Source organism: Vollenhovia emeryi, unplaced genomic scaffold (assembly GCF_000949405.1).
Source record: "Vollenhovia emeryi isolate VEMERY1.0 unplaced genomic scaffold, V.emery_V1.0 DF939183.1, whole genome shotgun sequence".
In the NCBI taxonomy this organism is placed as follows: Eukaryota; Metazoa; Arthropoda; class Insecta; order Hymenoptera; family Formicidae; genus Vollenhovia; species Vollenhovia emeryi.
Genome location: NW_011967183.1, coordinates 904,987 through 929,187, shown reverse-complemented (window position 1 = coordinate 929,187; position 24,201 = coordinate 904,987). Strand labels below are relative to the sequence as shown.

General features: G+C 39.9%; 3 protein-coding genes across 8 annotated transcripts in view; 1 reads left to right on the top strand and 2 right to left on the bottom strand.

Moving 5' to 3' along the window:
* Positions 1–9,191, bottom strand: part of LOC105562833 (protein sickie-like) — a 109,585-nt gene extending 100,394 nt beyond the window's left edge. Inside the window, exons 1-3 of the mRNA XM_012013934.1 lie at positions 8,973–9,191; positions 8,624–8,828; positions 7,806–7,890 (exon numbers count right to left, since the gene is read on the bottom strand). Coding sequence (XP_011869324.1) covers positions 7,806–7,844 — 39 coding nt within the window. The 5' untranslated portion in view covers positions 7,845–7,890; positions 8,624–8,828; positions 8,973–9,191. The remainder of the gene's footprint in view (positions 1–7,805; positions 7,891–8,623; positions 8,829–8,972) is intronic.
* Positions 9,192–10,279: 1,088 nt separating this feature from the next.
* Positions 10,280–19,409, bottom strand: LOC105562825 (serine/threonine-protein kinase GL21140). Of its 6 annotated transcripts, none has more exons than XM_012013919.1 (6): positions 19,212–19,409; positions 16,754–17,800; positions 16,314–16,491; positions 15,895–16,188; positions 15,492–15,734; positions 10,280–14,866 (listed from the first exon to the last, which is right to left on the bottom strand). In XM_012013919.1, the coding sequence occupies exons 1-6, from the start codon at positions 19,334–19,336 to the stop codon at positions 13,292–13,294; spliced, it is 3,462 nt and encodes a 1,153-aa protein (XP_011869309.1). In that variant the 5' UTR covers positions 19,337–19,409; the 3' UTR covers positions 10,280–13,291. The 6 variants fall into 6 exon arrangements, with proteins under 6 accessions (XP_011869309.1, XP_011869310.1, XP_011869312.1 ...); XM_012013920.1 differs by having other exon boundaries at positions 10,280–14,863; XM_012013922.1 differs by lacking the exon at positions 19,212–19,409 and adding an exon at positions 18,936–19,008.
* LOC105562827 lies at positions 19,131–22,603 on the top strand. The gene is made up of 4 exons (XM_012013925.1): positions 19,131–19,238; positions 20,131–20,259; positions 21,454–21,900; positions 22,498–22,603. Exons 2-4 carry the CDS (start codon positions 20,195–20,197, stop codon positions 22,547–22,549), a joined length of 564 nt encoding a protein of 187 aa, XP_011869315.1. The 5' UTR covers positions 19,131–19,238; positions 20,131–20,194; the 3' UTR covers positions 22,550–22,603.
* Positions 22,604–24,201: the final 1,598 nt, after the last annotated feature.

The window sequence follows — 24,201 nt, the reverse complement described above, 5'->3', positions numbered from 1 at the left end:
TATTTCTTTGAATCTCACACTGATTTGCTGTAAAAACCATTAACTTTAAGTAATAAAAAGTTTTATATTCTGCATTAAATAAATTTTTCCTCGAGTTATTCTCCTACGTCCCTGATATCTGACTGATTAATATAACAATAAATCTAAGTGGAAAAATTCCGCAAAATACATTATGATGCTCAATCGTGAGCGTAGTATTCTATTTGAATTACAGTGGTTGTTTATATGTGCGTGTGTGTGTGATGCACGGGTGTAACACGCGTATAAAACTTTTCAAATAAATAAACGGTTAATAGCCACGACGGGCCGTAAAGGACCGCGAAGGGCGGTTCTTTACTTGAAGACCCCGGTCGTTAATAACTCGGCCGCGTGATAGCGAGGACCACCAGTAAAGAAGTCGACTCATCCCATGATGATTTAAAAGCCAAGTCTCTGTCATTGGCCGGCCTCACGTGTTCCCCCGAGATTCCAACGTGTTTCCGACCCCTAGTAACCTCCTTTTTCAGGTGAACGGAACAATATATGAACTTTACAATAAATATTCTGTATTCGGGGAATAATACAGGAGTATATCAATTTTATATTTTACTTTCGTCAAGATTTTTAGAAGAAATTTTGCTCTCTAAAATTTGAGATTGAACAATATTTCGCGATATTACTCTAACCGACAATTCATTGCATTTCTTTCCAATATTAAAATTTTGTATTGTACGCAAAATTAATAAAATTATCTAGATTAATAATAATATAAATAATATAATTGAGACTAATAACTTTCTTTATTTGATTTAAAAACTATGAAATTGATAAAAATAAAATGTTGTATTCTGCAGCAAAGAAATGGATAGCTTTTATCGAGAAGAGAACTTGATTTTTCAGTCTTTGGGCCTCACGCGCGTTAAGAGGCTCGCGAGCCAGGACTATTTGTATGATACTACCTACTGTGCATCGTATATAGATGTCTTTATCGTTTTACGAGGTCCATAAAGTGCCAGTGGCGCGCTCGTGTATCTCTAACACATGAGAGAAGGAAAGCATTGTCACTATTGTTTATGCGTATCATTAGGTAGACCGTTGTCGTCAATTTCTCGATGGAGTCCAGATCCGTTCACGCGATGTTTTAAGTTTTAAGTGCTTTCCGACGTGGTACTTTACGAGTTTTAAGATTTTATCGCTAACAACATCTTTTTACATATTCCATTCCTTTCAAACTACTCTTTATTGTTATATTCAACGCAGATTTAAAGATATAAACTGTTACCAATATTATAACATTTATCTTAATTAAAAAATTCTTATTTCGATTTTCTTATCTCAGTGACAGTCTTTATAAAGTTAATGTAAATGTTAATGTAAATCTTAATTAAAAAAACGTAGAAATGTTGTTGATGTTTCGTATAAAAGCTTATGAAAAGAATTGCCAACATTTTCTCCGATACATAGGTGGACGTACCTATACGTCAATGTCAATACATATCATCTTAATACACTACAAAAAGCGAGAAGCTGATTTACGAGAATTCCTTTGAGAAAAGTATTCTGATAAACGCACAAATTTAAGGGTATTCTCGCAAAACCCGAGACAGGGTATTAACGACATTGGACTAGCACGAGCTACTGGTCATAATGGAGCTGTCGATCAAGATAAATGTCACAGCTGAGAAGAAACGCTGATTTCGATAGAAACTCGTTTCGTCGTGTCATTTACGGAAAATTATACGCTTTGTTAATTCGAACTTATCATCAGTTACGAAACTGATACCCAAGTACTTGGCTTACTTACGTCAGCGAAATTTTACTGTAATGTCAAATAATGGCGATACATTATTTGGAATATATTATTTATTACATTCCGTTTAACGTGGCAAAGAAAAAAATGTTGAGATGCTATCCTTTTCGTGGTAACATCTTTTAGTTCGTAATATATAAAAATGCATTTTCTCATATTAGAAGTTGGGTAGCATCGCCATCATTAACTATCTGTTCGGGCGACGTTGTTGCGGTCATGTTGCTCTCTATCTGCTCTAAGAATCTTTTGTGCTCTATAAACGTCGCGTTTAGGGTTGAACTTTTCCTCTGGATATTAAAAATATGACCGAGTGAAATATACAGAGCAGGAACGAGACATGCAGTAACGTAGCTACAGGGCACGATCGCGATCGGGATAAGATGTCGTAACCTTTGGCTGGGCTCACAATTCGTGCCGCGTAAGTCCCGTTAAGTCTCATACAACGCCCGGGGATGCTCAACACATTCCTGGAGACGTGCGCCACCGGCGCTGCATGTAGAGGATAATGGCTAATCTTTATTCCTGCGGCTACTAAACATTTGTTACCGTGAATCTATTTTGTCTAGGAACAATCTGTTTTTCGCAAATGAGTAAGAATTTTGGAATACATCTTCTCCTGCCAGAAATATCAAAATGCAACTTTATCCAATAGATTAAGTTGAAGAAAATATTATTAATGCTGATAATATTATTTGTCGAAATAAAAGTGCATAAAAAGTTTGCCGTTTTCAAAGAAATATATCGACTGGGACATGTGCGAAGGAACGCCAGGAGAGTGGGAAAGGATTCCAGAGGGGGGGTCGTATCCTGGTAATTATGCCACAGACGAATGTCGGGACATTCATCAGCGACAGTGTGTTTAATGCGTAGCCGTTAAATATGTGCGCCAAGCACGCCATGGTCTGCACCTAAACACAACACTCCAACGAGGATCCAACAAATTAACGCCGATACGTTAAATGTGGCGGGCAAGGAAGACTGTTTTCCTCTCTCGTAGCAACTGAGAAATCGTAACCCGCCATTTGATGCGAAGCAAAGCCATTTTTTCGTATAAATTTAAATTTACATCAGCGAATGTAATTAACGACACGGCCGAGAAAAGAAACTCCTATTATAAGTAGATTGAAGAATCCGTCATATTAAAATTTTGCTAGATAAAAATTTGGTATCTTAGATGTAACACATTTGGCAATTATTCTGTAAAAATATTGACGTGATACACCTTTGATACGACCATTTAATTTGAATAACGATTCTTAACTGCTTATTTATTACCGAGTAACTTTTTCTAGTACAAAATTGTTTTCACGATTCTATTAAAAAGCTGTACTAAATTTGTAATACGTTGAAATAAAAGCATTAAATAGTAATAAAAGTCGGAAATTGCAGTTTTACGTTTTTATCAGCGATTCAAACGAGCAGAGGAAACCCAGTCTCTAAAAATTAACGGCGAGTCATACGAGTAAGTTAATAGGAACGCCGTATATAAACGTTCGCGGCCGTAAACGAGCGACGAAGAAACATTGCCGGCAATATTGTTTTAATCCGTACAGGGGAAAAAAATGTTTGTGCAGCGCAGCGATTAGTGTGCCTTTATATATTCAGCGGCTGGTCTGCTGAACGTCGCTAATAATTTTTCATTTTTTTAGATCTAAGATCACAATGTTTCAAAAGAGAAATTTATCAAGACATAAAAGACATATCTTACAAATTAATAAAATAGTTTGCAGTCTTGATTCTTGTAGAAGATAATATCATACTGAATATTTAAATATGATTTTAAGATACAGACTTCATAGGATTTATATAAAAAGTTCTAGCATTTAATGTTTTTGTGATTAGATTATATGTAAGATTATATTTCAAAATGTATAACATTTAATTTGCAATTAAAGTATCATTTAATTGTCCGCTTGTTCATTTTAATGTATGTAAAATCTGAAATTAAGATAAACTTAAAATCTAATGCCCAACTCAGGGCTGCAGCTCTATGTAATTTGATGCTAGTTAAATGGTAAAGTTTCGTGTAATCTCCGCCAAGCACGTGCCCCATGTTTTCTTTCAATTATCACGATTGCCGAGTGTTTCGTCCAACAAAACGTGGGTAAGATTAATGATCCTCGAAGGATGGAGTCGTTCTTTTCTCCGATCACGCGGGATAATTAATAATACGCCGATTGACTTAACGATTTTTAATTAGCGTGGAAAAACTGCGAATAAAAAAGACGAAAAACACTGACTGGAAAAGACATGAGAAAATTTTTTAATTTTGCTAAAGAAATCACTTGCTTCCATTTCGTTTACAGACATACGTTCTAACGATTCTAATCACCTCGACTAACTATAATAATATAATTATTTCTGTTTAAGGAAAATGTGCTGACTTGTGAACATTAAATGAGCGATTAAAAAAATTAATAATTTTTCCAATTCGTCACTTTCTTAAATTGTAATAAAAATGATGCACTTATATCTGCAAGTTAAAAAAATAATAAATTTTTGTATTATGATTCTTTACCGATTCACCGAGAATGTATTAAATTTCCCATCGACTCAAATGGAGGAAGTATCGAAAGTATCCCTATTTGCAAGATGGATCAACGGACAAATGCCATATATCGTTTTTCGAACCGGATAGGAGAAACGCCGAAACAGACGGTCTCGTGTTTACGCTGACGATCAACGTGCAAAAATAAACGCGTCCTGTATATCCGTAACCCTTTTGCGTCGATGGACGACACGCGTCCGCCTGCCACCGTCGAAGTCTGTTTTTAAAATGTTTTTTTTCTTTTTCGAGTCGAATAAAGACTCGAATGTATAAATTGATTACTGTACTAGATTTGACTCGTATAATTTCGGCAAATATCAGTCCAACCTATATCTTTCTTTATTTCTCTTCCCCTGTAAATGCGATTACGTGTAATAGTTTTTTTATATAATTAATTGAAAAGCAAAAGCACATCAACGTTTTTTTTTATATTAATTAAGTGGACGTGTATTAATTTTTCCACGAGCAAAATTTGGAGAACGCATTTTAGATGCTAATTTAATTTTCAAGACACTTGAAACAAAAATGTATTTAATTCTCATGCGAACTATTTTATGCGAAATATTTCAGTTCGTTCAATTTTACATAACACACAAAATTGAAACCGCGTATCAAATTACGCAAATTCCCGATGCACTTTATTGGAATTTGCGGAACAAATTTTTTCCAAAATAAACCAATTACAAAAGAAAGAATCTCTTTACGACGAATTAAACGCGCGCGATATGTTCAGCGCTCACAATCAGGTGTGCGCGCTTATGCAGATGTATTATGTAACCGCGCAGTACCAAAAGCACGTCAGCCAGCAATTGCCAAATTTGGCGATCCCATCGGTTCTCTCAGTTGCTTAATTATGCGCGAGATGATACGTAAAACTGTGTCTTTACTTTCCAGCAATAAAGAGAAAATGAATTGCCTTGCGTAGCTTTTCGTCCAATAATTCAAATAATTCGTGCTTTCACAATTCCATACGCAACATTGTCACGGACTTCTCGACATAGAATCATCATACGCACACACAGGGATATAAAGATTGGCTAGAATAGAATAGAATAAAATCCCCCCGACGTACATAATTCAGCAAATAATAACAACAAAATAAAACAATAAATTTTTGTGACACATTCCTGAGAACAGTGTCAATAATTTCCTCAATGAAAAATGACTCGTCGATCGATGTCGAAACGATGCCGGATCGACATCGACACCGTCAAATATTGACGTCGATTCAACATCGATCGACGAATCGTTTCTCACTACGATATCTTTATAGAAACATTTAGAACGTTCGATAGCCTTAGTCTCGATTGATAGCCTTAGTCGCATAAAAATATGTTACGCGACCTCATTGTGTGATTCGCATAAAAAGTAGAACTCTGTGTTGCGATTGCAACAACGGGGCGTTAAATCCGCGAGCAGCGTAAATTGATAGAAACATGAGTGTATAGTATTTCGAAAGACCTCGGGGAAACGTCCTCGTGACGCAACGTTCGCGGAACAATCATTAGCGGCGCGTTTGAGCGCGAAGTCTAGCGGTGACGGCGACAACGCACATGCATCGCAGAAATACCGTTACGCACCGATAATAATCGCAGCAGGTGTTCCGATACGGTGAATAATTTCGATACCACGAAATATCCTCATCCACGCGGGACCAAATTGCAATAATTATTTCCATGGGTTGCGTCTTTTCTGCGCGAAAATCTAGTAATTTCCACGCCACGCGCCAACTTTACGCACGAGTCCTGCGTTACGCTTTCGTCTCGCCGACAATTATTTGGACATAAAATATTTCCATATTAGAAAATTTACAGATATAAGCAGTTTTTATACTTTTTGAAAACGCGTTTGTGCAAATTACCCGGGAAAAAATTGAAAAACTCTCATTACATGTGTCTCAATCGTGTATTAACTAAATATATCTCATAAGATCCAATTACAAAAATTAGCAGATTTTCAGAGATTTGACATTTTCCTCGAACGTTCCAAGTTATCTATTGAGATCTAATTAAAGCTAATTAAGTAACGTCAAATGTTCACTAAAAGTATCAAATATCTGAAGATCTGACAATTTTAGAATTGGATTTAATGAGATATACGTGACTGAGACGTGCACAGTTGAAAAATCTGTGTTAAATTTAACAGATATCACACGTCCCAAACGGTCCGCACAGATTTTTTTGTTAATTTAACATAATATGGAAATGTTAATATTTTAACACAAAATAAATGCGAATCTCAAAGTAATTTGAAATAAATTTTGTGTAAAATTAACATATTTTTAATGGCAAAATGTAGTTAAAAAATGTAGGTTTTACATTTTACAGATGTAACAAGTCAAATGACGGTTCGAAATCTGAACAGATAAATTTTGTTACTAATAATATAGAAGATATGTATTGTGTCATATTAAAAAATAAGTACACATTGTGTTGTTTTAACATTTCTTTTCAGTTATTTTAGTGACTTAACATTTGAGGTCAATTAACACAAGAGCAATATGTTAAATTGACACATGAATGTGTTAAACGTTTAACACAAAAATTTTAAGAAAACACAAATTTGCCAACTGTGTATGTAATGAGATATTTCCATTTCTTTCCGTCGAAAGTCTTTTCCTCTCGATTTATTTCTCTTAAAAAAGAATTACGATTTTACTAAGTAGGATTAGTGAAACAAATTACGTGTCAATATTTGCCATTTCCTCCTCGCATAAATTGCGTACGAAAAAAAGGGATAATACGACATTCAATTTAGCGCCCCCGTGCTCGCATGGTATTCTCGGTTATGATTATTATGTTACCTCGTGCCGTCGTCCAATCCGCGAGGGTGACTTTTTTGTAAGCCCGATGAATATGAATTACGCGGCGCGATACGCGCATATACAACGCGCAGGGTTAATATTTGAACACGAAAAATGGTCATTTTCGCGCGCGGAATATTACACGTTAGGCTAAGGTAGTTTCTTATTCGAGCGGCGGTATTCAATGTGATGTTTCAAGCGTGCATAAACAATATACAATGAAAAAATAATGTTTTCACAATGCCGTCGATTTTACGGCGGTGTATTTCAGCATAAAATGCCGGAACAGCGATACAAAAGCTGAAAATTACCGAAAGTTGTAACTAAAACTTGTTTCTCTATTATAACAACTGAAATCAATACGTTGTCGGTCGATAACTTTTACTTGAATCGTAATTATTACGATTCAATTAATCAAATAATCAGCGCGCTTGTCGTACGAAGGTACAACGAAACAAAACCAAGTTAAATAACGTTTTATTCGCGCCGATTTCAACGACCAACGGATTGCGAAGCAACGCGAACACGTGACTTCCAATCGGCCGTTATCCCGCGATGTCTCGCGGGATGTTACGGGAGAAGGTTTTCGCACGCCGTCTCAGCGTACAATTCATTGCAAGTCGTTCATATAACACAACGTAATAGAAATTTCAAGTAAAACTCACGTGATCCAAACGCTGCCTCGTGCCCGATGCGTGTCCCATACGAATCCTGGCGTCGATCTCGACGATGTGTATCCCTGCGCGGCTCCTGCGATCACAAAAACAGCGCACCTTCACCGATATGCGTCACAAGAGGGAAGACGAGGGAGGGAGAGAGAGAGAGAGCGCGCGACGACTCTCACCCTCGATATGTAAATGTTAACGTAATCGGGACGGAATCACGCGCCACGACACTTGAACCGACAGCGACGAGCGGCGAGCGCCGACTGCGCCACGCGCCGCGGTACGTGCGACCGTGTCCGTGTCAAGGTGGGGACGGTGGAACGAGCGAGCTGAGGTAAAGGGGAGGGACAGGCCGCGGCGGAACCGCGGTTACCCTTGCCGCGATCGTCGCGAATTCGTTACCTGCCCCCGGCCACCCTCGCCGCGACACCCCGCGACGACGCAAAACGTACGAATCACGGATCCGTTCCAGCTAGCCGCCTTTCCTCGCGCCTTTCGCGCTCGCGATCCCAACAGCACGTCGGATAAAAACCAATTAAATATATCCGAAATGGTCGCCGTCCCAAGTAGAACATATCGCTCGCGAAAACATCAAGATGACATCGTTTCTTATGCATCATGGTGACGTCAAAATAGCCCACCGAGAGCACCTACGAAGCAAAGTTAATTAAATGTTATACATTCCAAATAAATTGAAGTAATATAAGAGAAACACAATATATAATATATTATACGCATCACGCAATAAATCAATCATTGCGAAGTAAATCGTGCTGTCGATTATTTTATCAAATTTATCAATTTAATATCACACTGACGTTTTATCCGATTAAAGATCGATCGGTCCCGCTTTCCGCCGGTGTTTCAGGTGTTGAAAGATACCTGAGGCCTTGCTTCTCCCACGTCGATTAACCTCAGCTTCAACTAGCCAATTCATTATTAATCTTGTCCGTCGCCTCCCAGGGAGAAGTGATCCGCCGATCGATGTCGATACGATGTCGAATTGACGCAGGAATTCGAAGCCTGGAAGGTTAGGATTTAAGCGGGTGAAACCGCGGCGAATCTAGAACTGCGATGCTCAAATTCTGAAACCGTTTCCGACATCTCTAGCGTGTCGAGACGTAGATATATTTCCGTCTTGTGATAGACGCGAGATAAATTCAATACCTGCCTACGTCGCCGCGCCGTTGGATCTCGTCATTGCGCCGAACCATCTGCCACTCGTCCGCGCGCACCGTCCGGAAACTTGCGCGCACATCTTTACGCGAATAATCGACGCCGACGATCCTACGCGATCCCGCACTCCCGGCGATCGCTGCGGGCATTGTCCCGAATCAAAAAGTTGCCGAGTAAACCGACGCGACGAGACGCGAAACTCCTGACGCCCACGGCCCACCGGGTGCGCGCGACGCCATTGGACGACTGGACTGAAGTCGGGGGGGATTTTGAATCGCGCCAACTTCACGCCGCTACGCGGAAACGCCGTAGCCCGAAAAATCCCAATCGCGATCATCGCCCAAATGTTCACGACGTGTCATTTGAACGTTGATTGATCCGCTCGATGCGCGCGACGCTAGTAATGAATAATTCGTCGACAATTAGGTATCAATCGTTTCCCCACCGTAGCCGATCGACGAGGTATCAACGGAACGACGCGTCCCCTCTCGCGAAACGATCCGTTGCCGGCCAGTTTGCACGCCCTCGCGATCGCATCGGACTAATTAGCACTCCGCGTAATCGGGGACACGGCTCCGTTAGACATTCGCGTTAGGGAACGAGTCGCGAGATGCATTTTCAGCGCGAAAATCGAGCGAGAATACGACGCGGCCGCGCGTGTACAAACCTGTGCTGCGATGCGGGCGGAAGTAGAGGTGGGAGGGAGGGAGAGAGAGAGAGAAGCCGGGAGGTCACCGCTGTGTTCAAAATAAGCAAAAAACTTGCTGTTCGCGGTTACGATAACACATCGAACTGTCGGCAAATAATAAAAACGCAGTAAAGCTGTTGCAAATTTAAACGCGATAAACGCGATAAACGAATACGACGTCGGGTACTTTAACGATTAATACGTTGATGCCAATAGTATTTAGCACTGCGCTTGATCAGCGTATTGCTACACTTTAACGTAATTCAAACGTGTTGATGTAATTTATAGTTTTATACTTAAATATTTATTGTTACGATATTAATAAAATATACAAAGGAACGTACTCCAATTTGATTAGCGTATCGATTGCAATAATCGAAATAATGTCTTATATAAATTATGTAATGTCGAGTAAAGTTTAATTCTCAAACGTATTAACACAAGTGGTTTCAAGTTTCAATGTCTCATTACATGTACGATCGACGAATGGAACATGAATCGTTTTTCAACCTAAGCAAGTAGGTGAAATAGGAAATGACGATCGTTTTATTGTCGACATTTAGCTTCAGGCGATTAGCGTGGAAACGATGGAAGGAACAGGGACTCGAGATGCGGTGAAATTTCGTAATTATATTTTTCAATATAAGTTTCGTGGCAGTACATTAAATAGCTGCGGGTGCATTTATGATAATGATGTGTGTTGCTTAATAATCTCGAGTAATTGAAATAGTAATAAAATAGAAACTCGTAGTGCCATCAAGCATCGCACGAACACCGGTGCAATCGACCGCACGAGAAATGCAATTTATTCGCTCCCTAATATACGCTGGAAACAAACGCAGAAATTCTCTCGGCTGTGCAAAACCTGGTAAAGCAAAGTCTCTCATAATTGAGATATACTCTACACATTAAAAACTATAAAGAACATAATTTAAACGTTTGCTAAAATAATGTTAACAATGAGCTATCTTTCGTGTAAATTTAACTACGTTCCGCCATTTTCCGTTGCATCAGTGCTCGTTAATTGGGGCTCAGCGGAACATACTTAATCAATAATTGCAAGATCGTTAGAATGTTTTATTAATTATATTTATACAATGCGTCTTTTGGGGAAATAAACATAAAATTAACATCGCAAAACATACTGGCGAGGTGTCTTTCTTTTAATTCTACTCCTGCAAATCGTTAACAAAACGGATGGACGTCTGATATACATATAGTTAAATTTGGAGAATGGAGTTGCGTGATAAGAGATTTGTTTGTTTTCTTATACGAATATTATATCTATATATATATGTATGTATAATATAATAATATATATAATATAAATACCTAAAGTCACAATATGCATCTTAAATTTTTGGCGTGAATCACGTTTAAAACCTACGAACTACCATAAATTGCGCGCAAGTCGGTACGCTTATTACGACATAAAGAACAATACAACAAAACAAGAACGAGAAACAAAAGAGTAATTATTACCGTTTATTAACAAAATTCTTAAGTTCGGACTCCGCGCTAGGAAACGCGAATAAATGAATGACGAGCGAACGAATCACAGTAACATTGTTTTCATCATTTCACGAGTAATCAAGCCTTACACACACGTCATTATAATTATGTATGTACACGATTTGTCGACAGACATCACACGAGCGCGATACGAAAATCGTCGGGAATCGCTGCAGCAAAAGTGAGACCACAGATTAGCAACGATCGAGCGACAAAGAGCGCGATGTTATGATTCTGACAATTTTCACAATTGATAAAGTTCAGCCAAGACTTGAACGAATCTCGACGTTTAAAAGTAACTCATTCTTTGAGTATTTTTGAAACTTTCGGATGTCAAAAATTCACAATGTTTTGCTCCTTTTCAAACCGTCCTTCATTAATTGGATAAAATTGACAATAAGTCTGCGGAAGAATATTCTCCAGTGTGATAAAGATGACACTGTCAATTCTTGCCTTCACTTTATCAACACCTACAAAAATAATTTTAATAATAGTCATCTTTCTTTTTCTGCAGCGCATGCACTCGTTTGTCAATTTTCCAGTGTCACATCTTATTGCTAATACGACGCGGCTCCTTTATAAAAATAATTATCTTCTCGCCTTTCCTTGAGTAAGTTCAATGTGCACTACGCTTATCCAGCATCCCAAAATCACCCAATTCGTCGCCCTTTGTCTTCCGCTGCGAAAATTCTTGTGTTATTAATACCAATCGCTAATCGCTCGAAAATGAAGCTTTATCCTCCTACTATTATTATTCTCTACCTTAACCCTTTCGTTTCTACATTGCACTCTTCAAGAAAAGAACCTACTCTCGGTGTAACTTTTACCTTAAAATCGCATTTTTACCTAAGACAAATTTCCCTTAATTTAAAACGAGACATGTAAATACCAATATAAATAAGCCAAGAGTCGCCACAAGATTAATTTTCACGTTAACACATAGTCTGTTGAAGCCTGTTTCGCGCCATGGAATCGAAAGGGTTGAATACTCCGTCTATTTGCGTTTTACCTATAGCTAGACTTACGTGGTGTACTAGACATCCGATATATAAAATAACCTACTTAAATGCATTTGGCATGTTTTGTTCTTAATTCCAAACTCGTCCGTTTCAATCTTCGCCGGCATCATCATTCGCTATCGATCTACTACTACATCGGCACTATTGACATAGTCATCCTCTAATCCCGGACGATTAAGGACTGGTTACATCAATTAGCACTCTCTATTGCGAAATTATATATATATATTATTCTTACTCTAACTAAAAGGGTATCTAAAAAAGGACGAATTTCTTCAACCGGGATTTTAATAATCTACAAGTCCTCCAGATTAACTCTAGAAGTTAATACTGGTAAGTATAATTTTTGCAGATATGAATTTTTATCCAGTTTTCTTCTGAAAAATCTTGTGTACTTCGCAGTTATGTATCTGTCTTTGGTCTTTCTCAGCTATTTCAATCTTCAACAGTAATAAAAATTGTATCGAAATGTATGTAAATTAAAAACAGTTCTGCAACATCTCACACTACTCTGTGTTGAATAATCTACAAGATTTGAGGATTTCTTTCTGGATGGCATCAATGAAAAGTGTTATAACTGTATTTTACAAATCTGTACAATTATTTTCCTACGCCATTTCATTAGTTGTATACCGTAAAAAAATATTGTGACTTTGTAATTCCTCGTTTTGTATTTAACTCTTTTTGTGTTTATCGTAACTAATAAACTGAAAGCTTTTGGAAAAAATAGATATTATCGATTACGATAGGCTACAATGCTTTTCGTTAATACCGTCAGACTTGAAAGTCCCAAATCTAAGGATTATGAGATCGTTTCTTCCTTCGCAAAATGTTTAGTGTCATTCTACTTAGTTGTTGGTAATTTCATAGTACAGTTTAAAGCGGAACTTTTCTCAACGCATGTACGCACTCGCTAAGAAAATAGTTGTCAACTTCGAGGCTCGCTTTTTCGATCGCTACGCAAGAGTGTCAACCAACTTAATGATTTTAACCAATATCGCAATTGTCCCATTTGTAAAGCGCTTGGACTTTGGATTTCGTCACAGCGTCCACACATCTTCGGCGAATCATCTTGATTCTTCTACTCGTTATCACTTCGTTCTGGCCACGTTCAGTACGCCGCTTGGTCTCACGTGAACATTTTGCCTGTTGGATTTGCCCCTGCTAGCAATCGTCGAAGCGTCCATCACTGATCTCCGGCTCCTGTCTACTTTTTCCAACCTCTGTACTTTTTCAACCTCCTCTCCATCCCTTCCCTTATTCGTCTCGGATCGCTGAACGCGACCCGCCGGCTTGTACGCGATCCTCCCGGTCTTCACTTCACTCTCGTATGTCTTCCTCAACGGCTGTGGTGTATAATACAGGCTAAACCGCTTTAAACGCGTTGTCGGCGTCTGCCTAGTTTCGTCGCGCAATTCATCAGTCGAGCTAAACTTCCGCGTTGTAACTTTATCACCGCTGCTGCCAACTTCCTCGGGCAATCTCTTTGTTGCGCATGGAGAAAAGCAACTGTATCTCTTGCTCTTGGCATTTCTTGAATCTATCTGACTCTTCTTATTAATGTATCCTTCATGCCGTAGTTTCACTGGCTCGTTCTTTGTCGACTTGTTCATTTCTTGCACCCTACTGAACGGACTGTTACAGTTCTTTTTGTCGGACTGATTGTCCAGTTTAGGTGATCTTAATGTTTTCAACACAGCTATTCGGGTTTGCAGTATCCTCGCGGTAGGCGCATTCTGATCCTGGTTGTTGACGAGCTTTGAAGAAATCTGCGATAAATGATCCTTGAGACAGTTGTTCCGGTTCGTGTATCGGAAACTCACATTCTCGAAGCTGTCAGTCGACTCCATGCTTTGTGTCGAGCTCGACTTTTGCCCGCGTGCCAATCGTGCGAATTGAATGTTTACAAAGCTGTCGGAAGTCTCGATGTCATTGCCGGTCGAACTGTCGCCAGTCAAACTGTCACTCGATGTCGACGCAGTTGCGTTGCTATTACGGAAATCATCGCTGTCGAATCTGCTCTCACGACTCATCCCGTACACGTTCTTCCGATTCGTGACAACAGATTTCTTCGCCGACTTTGGCGTCTCACAGTTCGAATGGAGGTACTTGGGCTCTTTCACCGAGTTTCCGTTTTTCCGATCGCCTCGATAATCCCTGCAAGTCTTTTCGGCGATTTCATCGAGACAAATCGGTGAATTGCTGCGATAATTAAACGTATTTAAATTTTCTGGAATGCTGTTGAGCGACGACGTAGCGCTTTGCGATTCAAGACGGCGTCGCGGCCTTCTGTTGTCGTTGAGATTATCTATTAAGTCGTGCATTGATCGACTCAGACTATTGACATCTTTCAGACAGTCGTAGCTAAGAGACACTAAATCATTTTCGTTGCTATTGCCGTTGGCAAAATCGATTTCATCGCGATTTTCATCATTCGATTTTCTCTGGGCATTGATGAACTCCGGTACGTCGCAATGATTAATATCACTCTTCCAATCGGTTCTTGTCGTGGTGTCGTCACCCTGTCGTTGACTGCGCTGTTTCTTGAAGTCGAACTCAAAGGTAGCCAATCTTATCGGCTTACACTGCTGATTCCAGTATTGCTCCGCCGATGCGTCGGTGGCTGTTGCTGTTGCTGCGGTCTGCTCGCCTCCTAGAAAGCTCTGCTGATATACAGAGGCGGGACAAAAGAAAAGAAAAAGCACTGCTACAGATACAGCAAACCACTACAAAAGCCTTCATAGTCTTGTGTTCGAAATAAAGCCAATAAAGTGCGAAGGAGGCAAGGTCTTCAATCACACCACGCTCGTAACATGGAAATTTTCTTCAGCTCACCAAGCAAAGAATCATAACGAATTTCATAATACGTAATCTTTCTTTAAGAATTTGTAAAACAAGTTCTATAGGTATTAATGTTTCGTTTTCTTCCCCGAAATTATTTATGTAGAATTCTTTATGGACTAAGTAATAATAAAATTAAATAAATTCAAAACTCAAGATAATTTCTCTGGCAAAAGGCATTGTTGAATTTTTAATTATTACATTAATAAACCCGCTGAAGTCTTTTCCCGTGCAGCGTGGCGTGACAAATTGGTGGGATTTGAAGAAATGGTGCCCAAAATAATAAATGCGATAGCGAACGTGTCGTCTAGCGGAGGACCACCCGATAAACTTATCTTCGATTACTGTGAGACAGTGAGAGAGGGGTCTTAAGCCATGCGGGTGTGGCAACGCGGTGACTTTTCTAATTTGTGAGGTACAATAATAATGTCGTATGTCAGTGACAGTTACCGCGAGCCACGGATGATCTAGCACGTCCTCCGCGCTGAAGCGAAGTTCAGGCTGTGCCTGCAGCATGTTCGTGATGAGCTGCTTTGCGGAAAACGATATCGTGTCCCAATACGGTGCTGTAAATGCGTATTGACCGCTCAGGATACGCTCAAATAATTCTTCCTGTTCGTTATCTACCGATACGAACGGTGGAAAGCCGCAAAGGAGAATGTATAGAATTACTCCGGCCGCCCACACATCAATCTAAAGAAAACCAATACATTTATGTACACTTAAGTCATTGACAGATATAAACATTTGTTTGAAAAATTGATATCTTGTACGTAGAGATTAACATTGGGAATTCTTATATTTTTGTCGTTAAAACTGTTTTCCTTTAATTCGCTACAACATGTTAACGTACCTTTAAACCATATCCAGTTTCGGCGAGAATTTCTGGTGCCACATAAGTGGGCGTACCACAGACTGTGTACAAAGGTTCTCGCACTACCTGTGCGAGTCCGAAATCGCCCAGTTTCAAGCATCTAACGTGACTGCCGTCCATCTCGACTAAAAGATTCTCCGGCTTCACGTCGCGATGTACGATATGGTGCGAATGTAGGTAAGCCAAGGCGGAAGTCAAGTGACTGATCATCACACTCGCTTCTGCCTCGGAGAACTTGGTCGCAACTGCGATTGCATCGAATAAATCTCCACCCTAGGCAAATATCGTTTCAGTCATTACATATTTGCAATTGGATTTACATGATAAATTAAGTTCAAAATTTATCGTTAATGTTTAACACTGTTAAGTGCCTTTCAATTTTGATGGTACAGGCGTACCTTGACGAGTTCCATAACTAAAAACAGCTGATCGGCAGTATCTTGTTCCGCGATCAAACTAATTATATTGGGATGGCAGACTTGTCTCAGTATCGCTACTTCGCTTGCTAGCATTGTCTCCTTCCCTTGACACTTGTACTTATCCACAATTTTCATAGCGTATTCAGCACCGCTAGATCTAAAATATTATCAATCTTTCGTATTACATTTTTTTAAATACTAAAAAAAACTAAAAGACACTTCTGGCTAAATAAGTTATAATATGGTGTTACATTTGCATGCCAATTATATTTCCAATATAAAAATTGACTCAATTTTTTGCACACATATCGTACAATAATCTTCGAAGAAGATAACATCTTCTGACTTACAAAGCTGGAATTAATATAATTTGCATAAGATTTTTTTATTTAAAGACTCCTGTGCTCTGGAATGCTTACTTGTGCGTGCAATGCCTAACGACAGCAAAGTTTCCGTCCCCAATGATGTGTCCCACGGTGTAATGCAATCTCAGAGGCTGTGGCAATATCAGAGATGAAGGACTAGGGGTCCTGACTTGCGGCGTGGTGAGCGCCTTCTTGCCAGACTTCCTCGGCATCCGCGGCATCGGGCCGCTCTGTCGTTTGGAGCTCCACGGACATCGGCGGAAGCTCTGAACAGATTTACTCTCCTCGAAGTCCAACTCAAAATCTTCCTGTACAGACTTCTCCGGGCCGTAGGCCACGAAGATGTCGTCGTTCTCAAAGAATTGCTCGAGCGAGGTCACTTGCTGACCCGACAACGTGTACACCTTTCTCACCGCTCCAGTGTCGAGTTTGACCGCCTCCGTAATCGCTTCCATCGCGTGCTCGAGGCTCGGCGCGTTGCGCTTGTTCAACAACAAGCGCATCACCTTACGCGGCTTGGTACCGTGGCGGATCAGCGTCACGATGCGCGCTTTCACGCACAGCGGAATGGCGCTGGTCTGCCTGCCGGTGCCACCGCCACCGCTGCTGGCTGCCGGCGACTGCGGCAGCCCAGACAACGAGCTCCCACGACGGACCTTGGATGCCGAGTACTCCACCTTTTTAAACATCTCGCCCTGGCCAGACACCACGTAGCACTTGCCATCCTCTAGGTCGCCGACGCTCTGAACCTTGCGGCCATCCATAGTGTATATCGCTCGCACACCGCTCGGCAGGGTCACGCTCGACACCAGAGCACGGGTCAGATCGGACGCGAGGCTGTCGAAGCTGCGATATCTCTCAGGCGTCACTGCCATCACCACACCTGTGTAATACTTGTCTCCGTTGCGGAAGAATCGAACTCTCTTGGCTTTCTTCGTCGGTGGGGTTCTAAGGACGTTCAGGGTATGCCGCGACGAGACGTCCAGTATCCTCTCGTCCAGACCGACTGTGGTGGTCGAGTTGAGTTCGCCGCCGCCACCCGCCGGGAAGTTGCCGTCGCTGGATGGTGAGGCACCCTGACTCAGTGGTTCCTCCATCATCCTACGGGAATATCGTTCTTAACAATCCAAACAAGCGTTGCTATTTTTCAATCGCACGCATAAGGTTCTGGTTACTCTTATTTCATTAAAGCTACCATCGAGGGGTGAGCCGCTGAGCAAAATCATCCACACCAATGCCTGCTAATGCCCAGCGGGCATTACTTTATCTTATCTTATTTTATCTTTATAATGCCGCAAATCTGTACACCACGGTGCTCTCAGCGGTTTACCTCTCGTTTACCTCTCGGCTGCCATCCAATAGCTTTCACGTACAGTAACACGTTCCTAATAGACTTTACGTCTGTTATATACAATTAATATCTTTCATACACGTGTTGGCATGTTCCTAATGTAATTTATACCTTACATATACAATTAACAGAAAGCAAAGGTGGCGCGTAGAAACACGTTTCAAGAAAATTTATGTATCAAAGGAACGTTGAAAACGTCGTCCTGATAAGCGAGATATAATCTTAACATTTTTCCAGCCCAATTTGTTTTCGACATGATTCATTTACTATACGTGTTATCAATCGATTATCAGCCGAAGACTAAAATAAAATAAAAGTGTGATTATTAGCACGTACAGCGACGCATTACAAACAAGTGCAAAAGTGTATTTATCTTTTAGACAGGCGTAACTTTGCAGGCGCACACACAGTATACCGTAGGTACAATGAAATTATAAACCAGGCCGCTCTCTTATCTGCCATCCCGCAGACTACAAATACAACGTCACCTGGAGATTATCACCCAGACGGCTGATAAATTAGACAGTTGCCGAGAACGGCATTCCAGCCTTTTTTTTACCCCCTCGTCAGCAATGGTCAGCAATAGCATGAGTCACGCTTTAGAAAGTGCACTTGACAGGTGCAGCGGGAACGGGGATTCCATTTGGCGACCGTGAAACCGCCAGCAGCTGCCACGATTTACGCCTGGCCGTCCGGGACCGACAGCAGGGCACGAGGACAGGCGTGGACCGAAGGTAGAGGACGGTAGGATGCAAGGCGAATGCACTTAACCTGCTCTCGCTCGCCCGTTAACGGGCGCCGTCGTTCAAGTTCCGGGGTTCCGGCGCGACGCGTGCGGCGACCCGCGTAGCGAGCGCGCCGAGTATCCACGCTGTCATCACTCACCTGCTCGCGGTCCGAGCAGAACGTGGTCGATCGTGGGTCGGTTGGTCTCGGTGTGGCACACGGGACGTACGGCCGTTTGACGTGCGCGCGAGACAGGCCGAGGCAGGCCGAGCGTGAATCACCACCGATTACCACCAGCGAGCTGACATTTTTCACGGCGCGGCGACTCGGCCCGACTCAGGCGGCCCCAGGCCCAGTGGTGTTGCTAGCGGTGCCGCTTTTTTTCGCGCATGCGCCCTGGAAGCTTGTAACGTTCGCAACAATTGTGTAACTTACATTGTTACGACTTGGAACTCTTGGAAGGTATGTGAGCGGACGGCCAGGGATGCTTGGACATTTCTATAATTGTAGGCTACGTTGTAGAAATGTCCAGATATTCCTGCCTGCCTGTGTACGCCCATCGCAAAGATATAAGTGCACCGGCTAAATATTGGTCCAATGTTGGTTATGTTAGGAATACATTGGTCGATACTGACCCTCGAATAAATGTGTTGCACGATAATTAGATAATATTAGATTTATATTGCAAGTGCGTTGGCCGATATTTAACAACGTAATAAGAATATTGGTCTAACATTGATACAACATTGGACCAATATTGCTAAATAAACATGTCGGCTAAATAAGAGAAGGCGTCCATTTTACAATATTGGACCAATATTGGGAATGCTAGAGGTTTGTTTTCTGTTCCTGCACTGGTCAACTAGTGTAATAAATTTAAGACAAGTATATTTTTCTCATTCTGTTTTACTGCACTAGTTCACCACCCTAGTAGCACAGTGTATGGACCAAACATTGGTTAAACATTGGCTCAATATTTGCTTGTATTGGGCAAATGTTTAACCTGCACTGTGCTATTACAGCAGTGCAAGAACAGAAAGCAAACCTTAGATTTACAAAATTTCCCAATATTGCACTAACATAATGTGCTATTAGGGTAATTTCTTGTAAGATTCAGCATCTTAATTTGTAAGATATTCTTACTTCCAAATTTGATTTTTGAAAGAGTATCACAAATTTTTATCGCTATAATAATTAGACAAACGTGGCTATCACAATTTCTCTCGAAATTTAACATTGGCATTTGATATTACGTTTTTCATCAATTTGTTTATTTATGTTTGTATCTATTTCATTAAACCGATGAGATGCTGATTAAAGGCTATTGACTTTAGATTTTCTTTATTATTATCAGGGCTTCGAGCAGAGAGTAGCCTGAGAGCTGCCACGGCTGGTTTTTGGTGATCCTCGAATGTGTTATGCCCTCTGTGGATATTAGGAAACGCGGACCTGAACTACGTAGCCAATGTCCACATTTTGCCAAGTAGGTAACGCAGATTTGCGCAATTTTGGTCGCGTCTCGCGCTATGGTCAGGTTCCATGCAATGACATTGTACTTAAAATAATCTTAAGTATGTACAAGAGCATCGCACAAAAATTATACATTTTAACATCAATACTGTACAATAAACGCAACAGAGTTAATGAGACTTATTAGCCAGAGTTATTCGAGACACAGTCGTCCGAAAATAATTAAAAATTCAATGTCGCATATGTATTTTCACTTATAAATTCCGTAAAAATTATATGAACTTGTGGCATTAATAAATCATCGATAAATGCTAATTAAAACACGCGATTCAACATTTCGTGTATTATTTCGCGCGTTCAACCTAGAAATAGCCAACAAATTATGCTCGAAGCAACAAGAGATTTACTGCGATACAAGATGCGTTCGAATACGAGCATCGATCAAAGCAGCAATTATCGCCCGTAATTATCGCAATAAAGAAGTAATTTCAAGTTAGCTAGCGCTTTGATTCTTAGATGTATAAATGTATAGATCTTGTGTGAATCGCGCTAGATATGTCTTGCCGACTAACCGAGGCATCGATGGCAAATCGCGGGGATTGAGCGATCGCGGTTTCTTCCCGTACTTGTCGCGAACGCGTATAAAAAAATAACAATACGACATGCGGAACGGCGCGGGGTATAATCGAACTCGTTCAATTGTCGCCGCGTGAATAATCCTGCGTACGGCGTGGCCTTGTTTCGCCGAAATTCCACAAAGTGACGTAGTGCTATAGATCGAGCGTCGTAAACAACTCGGTCGAAAGCCGAGCGTCGGTTCCAAGAAATAACGTAGCGCCGCAAACACCTCGGTCGAAAATAGTCTATTGTGCCGAATCATTCGGCGCGAGTCAGTCGAGCGAGGCGAGTGTTCCGCGTATCTTCGCGTCGCTCCTCGTAACGCGATCATTTCTCACGAGAATCGTTAACATTTATCAATCGCGTTTAAGTGTCTCCGATCCGTAATCATATCGTTGATATCTACGGTGATTTATCGAGATAAATATCACGCGTAATTTGAAGAGAAAGTGCGATAAAGAAATTACATATAAATTATTATAATAGTTTCATCCACGAGCGATAATACCTTCTTTAACAATCGAGCTCGGATGAATCTCACGTCGTGCTTTAAAATTGTCGACTCAAGTTAAACATTTATCACTTTCAGATCAAAGTGCCAGCACGTGATACACGAATCGTCGAGTGAAATGGCAACGAACAATTATAATATGTCAATTGCTTGCCAAGAAGTAATCTCACTGACAATTATACGTACAAAAGTGCGCGTATGTAATAAAGTCTCCATTTTCGTCGCGATCGGGAGTGCCGTTTACATAACCGAAGTAAAGACTTTTGAAAACCCATTTGAACAAGTATTCATTAAATGTCCGTTCCTGTCAATGGCCACACTTTCGAAATTTGGCAGTTTTTGGAGTATAAATACTCGCCAACTCGAAGTGAAAGCAAACTGGACGGAACAGAATACTTTAATTCAAATGGGTTTTTCAATCGGGAGTGTAAAGTCGTGCGACGTCGTTTCCGCGAGTGTCAAAGGACAACCCTGTGAAGGTGGAAACCTAGGAGAGGCATCAGACATCAGCGGAGCAACTTTACGGTAAATGTTATTTTTCATTTTGTGTCAAATTAATCTTTTCTCCGGTTTATTATTGAATCGTTTTATTTCATCATTCCATAAATTCAAAATAATACTTGAAAGACGAGAAGTAATTTGAAATTGTATAAAAGTTTATTCTCGTGATAATCTTTTACGAAACATCTTTCGCGCAATAATCTAAACATCTAACCGAATAAGAGTTTGATACGCATATGAATTATACCTCGCAGTATTAAGCGGGGAGCACACACTTTTGCCTAAGTGCATAAGCATATGCATAATGAATTTGATTGGTCTATAAGCAAATGCATAAGGGCCATCGCACACAAAATTGCATAGTTGCATATGCATAGCACAAGACCGTCTGGACCAATGAGCGCGTTATGTAAATCAATATGGCGACTCAATGTTCGATGTTCATTGGTTCAAACGGTTTTCATGCTATGCACATGCAGCTATGCAATTTTGTGTGCGATGGCCCTAGGAAAATGGACCAATTAAATTTGTTATGCACATGCTTATACATTTATGCAAAAGCGTGTGCTCCCCGCTTTAGTTTTCTTGAACGCTCTAATATAAATTTTCTATTTGTTACAGATGTTCCAGAATCAACGTAGTTAAACTCCGCAGCTGCGTATCATATCGGTGAGTCAAAAACTTTTTTATTGAGGCAGCGAATGTACTTTTCGTAGATCGTAGATTAATATACCTTGTAGATTCGTTGCCTCAAAATAAATAGATTTCAAATAAAAAAATAACATGACGTGAGATTCTAATATATTTGGTCGAAAACATTGAAATTTTAACTTATTTTCATATATTATTTGCGGTTATTAATTAATTATAATATGCGATTATAATATCGGTTGAAATCGTAAAGAAAGTTTCTTTTTTCTGGATCTCACATCAGTTATTCTGTGTATTTTATGTATGTATGTAATATACTTTCAAGATGCGTCTCGCATAGTTACACGCATCTTCGTATTTTTACGGTCAGTTTTCGCGATCGGTTTTTCAAAAAAATCTTCAAGAAATTATTGTTTAATTTTATCCATATTACTATATAAATTTCAATTTATCACGGAATATGATAAAAATCAATCTAACGCAAAGTGAATTTTTTTTCCATATCAACTTGAATTTCGAATTCAAACATCATGTTACGAAGAGAAGGTCAATATTTTCGAATAAATAACGGCGGTAAAAATAAATTTGATTAGTTACATAGTAAAGTTTTTTAATTAATATTCTTTAATTAACTTCTCGTGGTCATTTTTCGATACAATCGACACTCGTGTAATATATTGTTCGAACCGTACGAAATATCCTTCCTCATCTCTGGTCAAAATGGCCAGACTGTATGGCCAGGAGCAACGAAAGATACGAGGTAAGTGGTCAATATTGGCCACTCTGATGGAGTAAGAAGGTGATGAATATACTTTGATTTCTTTTCATTTGTTCCAATTCGGGTGGGTGTACGCTTCTATAATATATACATATATTCTCGCATACATACGAGAGTGAAATCTAATAAATCCCGCGGGCGCGTTAAACTGCAACTCAGACCCCTATAAAATCGCGTCGTGGTTAATTAAAAATTTGTAGGTTGAAACACGAATACGTAGGTCTATAGATCGGAATAGGCAGAGACAGAGATACATAATTCGATAGTGTAAAATACTGTAAAATATTATGTAACATACATTAATGAAGCAACAATTTTAATGTAATAAGTACCTAAAAAGAATTTCGTGTTATTGTACACATACCGTAATATTTCATATGTAACGTCGAAATAAATATTGTAGGTATTATACAGATATTATATTTTTAATTTTATAACGTAATTTTTTTTATAATATCGTATGCATTATAAAGTACATTATAAGAAAAATAAAATAAATAATACAAATGTAAGAAACGAAATTGTAAAGAAAAGAAGACCGTCGATTAAACGCGACGGGGGTGGTGGAGGGCCTCTACAAGTTGGTCTGTTTTTATCGGATAAAAATTTAATTTAAATCTAAAAGAGAGGCATCACTTTATTTATAACCAGAAAAATGGGTAATTGTTCACTATAGGGGAGTCAGCTCCGATGACCTTGACCTTGACATATGTTGTCAAGGTTACCCTCCTGAGTAACGCTCAGAAGGTTTTAGCCGTCGCTCGTTGTTTGTTAAAAAGTTATTAAAAAAACAATGTCGACCATTTATATGTAATTTTCAGACACAAATATAAAAAATTTTGAAAAATGTTTTAAACAAAAGTTGTAGATCTCTTTAAAATATATATTTTATGTCC

Coding starts and splice junctions, on each gene's coding strand:
- LOC105562827 (XM_012013925.1), top strand. CDS start 20,195: ATGCCCTCTGTGGATATTAGGAAACGCGGACCTGAACTACGTAGCCAA. Junction 20,260..21,453: donor CAATGTCCACATTTTGCCAA/GTAGGTAACGCA, acceptor TATCACTTTCAG/ATCAAAGTGCCAGCACGTGA. Junction 21,901..22,497: donor ATCAGCGGAGCAACTTTACG/GTAAATGTTATT, acceptor TATTTGTTACAG/ATGTTCCAGAATCAACGTAG.
- LOC105562825 (XM_012013919.1), bottom strand. CDS start 19,336: ATGGGCGTACACAGGCAGGCAGGAATATCTGGACATTTCTACAACGTA. Junction 16,189..16,313: donor TAGTTATGGAACTCGTCAAG/GTACGCCTGTAC, acceptor ATATTTGCCTAG/GGTGGAGATTTATTCGATGC. Junction 15,735..15,894: donor AAACTGGATATGGTTTAAAG/GTACGTTAACAT, acceptor GGTTTTCTTTAG/ATTGATGTGTGGGCGGCCGG.